The following is a 7,790-nucleotide window of genomic DNA, read 5'->3' as shown; positions in this document are numbered from 1 at the left end:
TAACATGAACTCTGATTTTCAAATGTATTACAGATACCAATGCTCTAAGCTAGGAAAGGTTTTCCACATCCACAGTCAACGATGGGAGCCTTTCATTCCTCAGAAATAATCCCTTTTTAGGTGAGGGATAAAGAGTACAACTGCTGCAGCTCCTGATGCAATATCTTCATGAGCCCAGAGCACACACGAATCCTAAGGGAACTGCCATAGTACAGCGCTCATTCTTGGCACCGGAACAAAGGAAACACATTGTATCCCGCACATTCCTGCCGGAGCAGGCCACTGTCCTCTTCTGTGAGATTTAAAAAGCTCCCCAAAACGTTATTACTCCCATCACCAGTACACAGAAAATGGGGGAAAGGCTGTTTCCAGTTCTCGGCCTTTAAACAACTCTAATGTCAGTACTCACACTGGCATATATTACAAAGTAATCAACAGTGCACACTTGAGGGCAAACCGCATATTGAGCTAATGAAGGGCTCACTGTGATTAAGATTAAATCAAACATAATAGCACAACATAAGCAAATTTTATCTGAATTCTGTAATGAACATACATGCTGTAATAACATTAAAAAAGCATGGCAGCCTATTCCAAACCAGCGAGAATAGTTTTGTGCAAACAGTGGGTCTTTATGTGTTTGAACTCCCACCACATAACGGCAAACTCGATATACATGCTAATGACCTACAATTATGAAATTAAAACAGAAAAATGCTAAAGGATGCCAGAGTGAACCTCAGTGAAAGCCACAGAGACCCACTCTCTTATAACTTTTTACAAATAAACTTAAACTATAAATTGGAAACAAAAATAATCAAGCGTGGCTCTAACATTCAAAGGAAGGAAATGAATTGTGTAGGAGATTCACCCCATAGCTTTGTTTCTTGTTTTAAAATGTCTTGACTAGCTCTTTGATGACGGTGATGTTTATCTCCTTCTTCTCGGCAGCCAAGCCCAGCAAAAGAATGGTACAGAGCGGTTGCTGCCCAAGCCTGGGTGCTCCTGGTGCTCCTGCGTGATGGGCTGTGCAGTAGGGTTGTTGTGGGGAGATCCCTCCCTGGCCTCTCCTTGTCCAGTCTCGGTGCTGTCAGTGAGGCTCATGTCACGAAGATCTTTGGAGAGAGGAAGGCAGGGATCTGAGTGCAGCTCCAGCACCCCCTGCTCCTGCCTGCCCGCCCCGCCTGAGGGCTCTACACACCGCCATGCTTGTGGGCAGCCCCAAGCTCCTGGGGGGCTGGGGCTCCTGGACCGGGCTCATGAGCAGAGTTCTGGGAAGAGGTCAGGAGTTTGCTGTGCTGGTTGTTGTGGTCAGCACAAGCCGTAACACCATCTCCTGAAGCTCCAGCAGCTTCACCTGGAGGGAGGGGTGCTCAGCCGTCACACCGCTGCCGGCGCCCACCCTCACGCCCACCCCACCCCCACAGAGATGTTGCACACGCTACCTTCATCTCCCCCCTGTCCTGGGCCAGCTTGATGATGTCCTCTCAGTGCCACATCTTTGACACTGCCTCCTGACCACGAGGCAGGTGATCGCACCTTCCTGCGGGAGGACAGGGCCTGTGACGCTGCCTCTGAGGGCCCTGCAGCCCCCTGCCGTGCCTCCCTCACCCTCCCACTCACTGATGGCATTTCTCCTCCCAGTAGTGGGATGAATTGAACTCTAGTTTCTCCACATGCTCTCTCTCAGGTCCGCCTTTCTCCTCCAGGAGGTCCATAACTGCTCTTGAGCTAAAATGGGGTCACATCTCAGCAGTGACCTGCCTACCCCTGCCCTTTCTTGGCCCATGCCAGCACTCACTCACCTCCAGTTTCTCCATGACTTCCTCAGAGACCCTGCTGGGGCTCCCCTAATCACAGACTCTCGCCCCCAGTCCTGGGCTGGACCAGAGGAAGGTGGCAAATGGGTGCAGGGGGAGTCAGGGCTCACCATGACCTCCCAGCTCTCTCCAGGGTCTCCTGTGGGACGCCTCGCACGGTGTGGTCCTCCTCCTCCTCACTGTCCACATGTTGTCCTCCATCTCTGTTGGGGGTGGGCGAGGCTCCTCAGACAACCCAACAAGGGAGGTACTGTGGGCCCAACTCTGGGCCTCCCACCTCACTGGGTAACTCCTGAGCCAGCCCTCCCCAGAGAAGAATGAGCTACTGTTTTATTTTTCTTTAAGAACCAAGATCTTGCTATATACCGCCCAGGCACAGTCCCCACACTGGTCAGTGCAGGAATTCTGACCTGCCTGTTTCCTGACCTGGGCCAGTTCAGCCATCCTTAGGCAACTTGAGCCCCCGCCCCCAGGAGGTTGCCATATTGATGCCTAATCCTAGTGCAGGCAATCTCGGCCTGGGCATAATGACCAGCTGTCTAAAGGTCTCTCTTCCAACTCCTCACACCAATCCCAGGCTGCTAACAGTCCTCCCCTTCCTCCTGGGGCTCTGTCCTCTTCCTCTGAGTGGTCTCCCCTACCTTTACCGGGGAGAGCCATGAGGCGCAGCTGGGCCGTTAGCTGCTGCTTCTGCTGGCTGGCAGCCTCCAGGTGCTCCTCCCAAGGCCAGGAAAGAGGACAAGGCACCAGCTTCTGCTTGGTAGGTCGTCCCCCTCATGGCCCCGTCCTCACGCTTCCCTCCCCTGGGTCTCCTGTAACTTTTCATGGCCATCTCGGCCACCTGTCTCCCATAAGCTTCCTGCTGCTGCAGCTGGTTCATTAGCTGGGTCTGCTGCAGTAACTGCCTGTGCAGCGCCTCCTTCTAGGAGGTCAGCTGCTGATAGGCGGCCACCTGCTGCTGATAGGTGGCCACGGACTGCTGCAGGTGACCAGGTAATGGTCTGGCTGCTGCTGCAGACTCTGAGCGTCTTGGCTCTTCAGCTCCACCTGCAGGAAGACCCGGGGCATGACGGCACGTGGCGGCTGGCTTCCAGATTCTGGGCCCATTAATAGGGTAGTGAGGGCACTGTGGGGCTCTGTCACCTGCCCAGGCCCCAGGCCCCTTGCTCCAGGCCTAAGTGACTGTCTCCCTTTCCTAGAACCCCATGCCTCCTTCCCCAGCCTCAAATCTCATACCCTCTTCTCACCATTTAAACTGTAGGCCACAGACTGGTGGAAAAGCAGTGAGAGCCAGCCACCATCTGCTAAGTGTGCTACAGGCCTAATGCTTTCCATGTATTATCTCATTTAATCCTCAGCACCTCTGTAAGGACAATGCTAACTTCCTTTTGAAGTTAAAGAAATAGAGACAGCCAGGTGTGGTGGCTCACACCTGTAATCCCAGCACTTTGGGAGGCCGAGGCGGGTAGATCACGAGGTCAGGAGATCGAGACCATCCTGGCTAACACAGTGAAACCCTGTCTCTACTAAAACATACAAAAAATTAGCCGGGTGTGGTGGTGGGCGCCTGTAGTCCCAGCTACTTGGGAGGCTGAGGCAGGAGAATGGCGTGAACCAGTGAGGTGGAGCTTGCAGTGAGCGGAGATCGTGTCACTGCACTCCAGCCTGGGCGACAGAGCGAGACTCTGTCTCAACAACAACAACAACAACAACAACAAAACAGAGACTTAGAGATGCAAAGTACTTGAACGGTGACCAGTGGAACTGAGGCTGGAAGCCAGTTTTAATCTAAGGAGGCTTTTTGCTTTGTTTTGAAACAGAGTGTCACTGTGGCCCAGGCTGGAGTGCAGTGGTGCAATCTCAGCTCACTGCAACCTCTACCTCCTGGGCTCAAGCGATTCTCATGCCTCAGACTCCTGAGTAGGTGGGATTATAGGCATGCGCCACCATGCCCGGCTTTTATATATATATACACACACATATATATACGTATATATACATATATATGTGTATATATATGTGTGTGTATATATATATAATATTAGTGGAGATGAGGTTTTACCATGTTGGCCAGGCTGATCACAAACTCCCGACATCAAGTGATTCTCCTGCCTCAGCCTCCCAACGTACTGGGATTATAGGCATGAGCCACTGCCCCTGGCATAAGGAGCCTCTTATCCCACTGTCTCTTCCCCTATGATTGGGGGGCTCTATGCCTCTAGCTGGGATGATGATGTCCAGACCTGGGAGGAGCCCAGGGCTACCCACCTCTAAAAGTCAGAGGATAGGAAGCAACAAACAATCACAGGACTGCCCTGGAGGGTGCTGGGGTCACCTGCCCCCAGCCTGGAGCTGCCTCTGGCCTGGCACCTCTCCTCCCCAGAGGTTGGTGCCTGCCTCCCTGCCCTTCTTGGATGGGGCAGAGGTTACCGTCTCCTTCACCTCGCCCACCTTCTCCTGTAGCTCCTCCACTTGCTGCTCCAACTGCAGTGCGCTCTTGTTCTCGTTGTTCTGGACAGAGAGAAGCAATCAGCAGCCACCCACTGCAGCTGGAGACCCCAGAACTTGGTGTCTGCCTCCCATGGCACCGGGAAGGGTGGAGGCAGGTTAGAAAAATCATCCCCTCTCTCCCACAGCTACCAGAGCGGGGCTCTGGCTCACAGGTGCCTTTAAAAGTAACATTTCACGTGAAGGCTACACTGCCCCATTTTACAGGTGGGGAAACAAAGGCCTGGAGGGCTAGGGAGGAGGGCAGGCTCCCCAGGTGGGGCAACGCACCAGCTCCTCAAAGCCACTCTGTGGCTCGGCCAGCTGCTGAAGCCTCTCCTCCTGCTCACGAAGCTTCTCCTCCTGCCTCCGAAGCCTCTCCTTTTGCCCCTGGTTTAGGAGACTTACGTGCTGTTGGTTTTCCACCTGGGCCTGGAGCTCTGCTGACACCCTCTCTAGTTCCTTCCTCAGGTGCTGCAGCTCCTCCTCAGGGGGCACTGCTGGGGGCTCCGGGGGCAGGGGTTTAGCTGAGAAAGGAAGCAGACAATAAGGGCCTCTGGATTCTCAAACAAAACAAAACAAAACAAATAAACAAACAAACAAAAACCCCTCCTCTTGGTGCACAGCTCCTCTCAGCCTCCCCAAACTTGGCCGCACTGCTAATGATTCCTCGCACCCGGATGGTAGCCAATCTTCCAACCACTTTCAGATGGAGAGCACTGTGGGTGGCTGACAATGGGCCCTCTGTGCTGATGGGGACACTGAGGCTCATGGAGATGACAAGATTTGCCGTCTCCCGGCACAGATCTCTTTCCCTCTGCCTCAAAGCCCTTCCATCCACCCACCTCCCTGGGGCATTCTAAGCCACCCCCAGAGCCCCCTCTGATGCCAGGCCTGCTCCCAGGTCACGCCAGCCCCATCTTACCCATCCGGTTCTTGAGTTTGGACAAGCTCCTCTCCAGCTTCTCTACCCGACGCATGTCATCCTTCTTCTCCTTCTTCTAGTGCCAAACCTGCCCAAAGCACAGGGGGAAAGGGCCCTGGAGAGAGTGGCTGGTGGCTGGTGGCTGCCATCTCCCTCTCTGCCCACCCCACCTCCACAGAAGCCCAGACCCGCAGTACACACTGCCTGTACTTTGTTCCATGTTGCAGATGGCAGAAAGATCCAGTGACCCATCTGGATGGGGGGGCTGAAGGTTGAATCTCACCTCCTGTGCCATTTTCTTCATCCTCTGCTGCCGCAGGCCCTCTCTCCTTTTAGATGTTGAACATATTCATCCCTCTCTAGATAAGCTTGTCTTAGTGACTCCTTCAACTGCAAGAATGGGCACAGTTAGGAAGAGGGCTGTCACTGGTCTCACCTGCTCCTGGCCACCTGGGGTCATCTTCCTTCCCTCCCTCCCTCTGCAAAACCTCCTGGGTCATCTGTGCTTTCAGCAGTGCCTGCTCCCGTGTGGACCACTCCTTCCACTCCATGCATTCGCTCCTGTGGCTCGAGGACTGGATGGTGAAAGAGTGAAGTTTCAATCTGGGGAGCCTTAGGTGTTCACGTGCCCCTTAAAGAGCTAGAGGCTAGGCTCTATACAACTTTCGGTCAGTAAAGATCAGCGCTTGCTTCAAGCCCATGGTCTGGGTTTTAGAAGAACTCAGTAAAGTTGGGACAGGGAATGAGATGGAATTTACAGCTGCCTAACAGAGGCCCAGAGAGATCAGATAATATTGCTCTTGTTATTACTGTTATTACTAGCACTGTCTGAACGTTTATGGAGTGCTTCACCAGGCACCATGCTAGCAATCCCATTTACTCCTCACAACCACCATAGGAGACAGTTACTATGATTCCCTCTATTGTGTAGATGAAAAACCATGGAGTATTTGAGGTTAAATGCTTGCCTAACACCACTTAGGCAGAGCTGGGATTTGAACACCCAGGTCTATCTGATACTCTAAGCCCATTTTTCTTGCTGGGGATGGGGGTACAGATAGGAAGGGGAAAATTAATCTTTCGTTCACTTTTTGAAAGGATGATACGTTCGCATAGTCCAAAACTCAGAAGGTACAGAAGGGAAGTATCTCCCAGCCACCCTATTGCTCTCTCCTGAGGTTTTTATGAACCTTGCAGACAAGTTTTATGTATATTATCATAATATGTACACACACACACACACACACACACGCACATGTTTCCTCTCTCTACAGAAATGGTAACATACTAAAGGTACTCTTCTGTACCTTCACAGTACAAGTACCCAATACCCCACCTAGGACTTGGCCAAGACCCCAGCCAGGTAAAGGCAGGGCAGGCACTTGGCCTCCAAGCTCTGTGTCCAGTGCTCCCTCCCCACCACACCCCCCAACTCACCCACAGCAGCTGACTCAGCCCCAGGCTGCCTCTAACAACCAGACACAAAAACAGCAAGAAATGGCCATGCTGCCTCCTGGGCAGGCCACTCCATCCTGCAGAAGGGACCCTTAGGCTCACTCCTCCATCTGCGAAGCCGGGCTCCCAGGGGACGGGGCAGGTGGTTGGACTCACCAGGTTCGCCTTCTTCTTCTGTGTGGCGGTGACAGCACAGAGAACCTGCTCTAACTCTCCTTTACGCTGCAATGAACATTGCAGGCGGTCGGCCAGATCCTTGGACTCCTCTGTAATGAGAGAGTTGAGATGGGGCCCAAAGGACTCCCCCTAAAGACCTGTCAAAGTGCCAGGCTGAAGGATGACAGGGTGCCCAGATTCCCACCTTCAAAGTATCTGAGCGAGCGTTTCGTGCGATACAGGTCCGTACTTAGTTTCCCTTTCTGTATGTTCAGTCTCTGGATTTGAACCTTTGGGAGAAAAGCCAAGCAAGTGCTGGAAGAGAAGGAAAGAAACATTCCCCGGAGGACGGGAGAAACCTTCACACCCTCCACTCACCTCCAGCTCCCTTTCGGCTTTCCGTGTCTCATTGTTTGCCTTCTTTTCCTACAGGAAGAGGAAGACAGAGCTCTTACCAGGGGGAGGCGGAGATGGCACAGCAAGAGACATGCCCCAGAATGCCACCAATGCCCCAGGACAGGCCCACCCATGGGACCAGGTTATCAGGGACCCTGTGGGGATGGGGTGGAATCTGAGGGGTGAGCCTTCTTCCCCAGGCTGGGAGTGGGCGAGATGAGACTGGGGCCTCTACGTCTGAGTGCCCCCCAAACCCAGCCGTCATGTCGTGAGCAAACAAAGAAATCGCGTTACTTCTTCCAGCTGATGTTCCACTTGTTTCTTCTGTTGTTCCTGTGGGGAGAGTCAAATTAAGGTGAGGGAGGGTGGCCCCTCAACTCTATTCCCCAGGCCAGGAAGCGGTAGGCAGGGGCCAGGAATGGATTTTAAAGGCAGAGTTCTTAGACCCAATGGGAACACGAACTGGTAAACTCTCCTCAAGCGCCCAAGGACAGAGAATTCGGATCTTTGCTGGTTTTTGCCCACAGCCACAGAACTCAAAGTCTGAATCT

General features: G+C 53.1%; 1 protein-coding gene across 1 annotated transcript; it reads right to left on the bottom strand.

Annotated features, from left to right (window-relative positions):
• Positions 1 to 510: 510 nt before the first annotated feature.
• On the bottom strand, positions 511 to 7,572 carry LOC101000032 (golgin subfamily A member 8B-like; the record flags this gene model as incomplete). Its single annotated transcript, XM_031662425.1, is given in 14 exon segments — positions 511 to 1,115; positions 1,202 to 1,357; positions 1,446 to 1,463; positions 2,462 to 2,537; positions 4,263 to 4,331; positions 4,599 to 4,834; positions 5,233 to 5,320; positions 5,516 to 5,550; positions 5,553 to 5,622; positions 5,721 to 5,807; positions 6,844 to 6,953; positions 7,049 to 7,133; positions 7,222 to 7,269; positions 7,534 to 7,572. Coding segments are annotated over 14 exon segments (1,302 nt in total), but the record flags the coding sequence as incomplete, so codon positions are not given.
• Positions 7,573 to 7,790: the final 218 nt, after the last annotated feature.

Source organism: Papio anubis, unplaced genomic scaffold, assembly GCF_008728515.1.
Source record: "Papio anubis isolate 15944 unplaced genomic scaffold, Panubis1.0 scaffold642, whole genome shotgun sequence".
Taxonomy (NCBI): Eukaryota; Metazoa; Chordata; class Mammalia; order Primates; family Cercopithecidae; genus Papio; species Papio anubis.
This window is presented reverse-complemented; position numbering and strand designations above follow the sequence as displayed.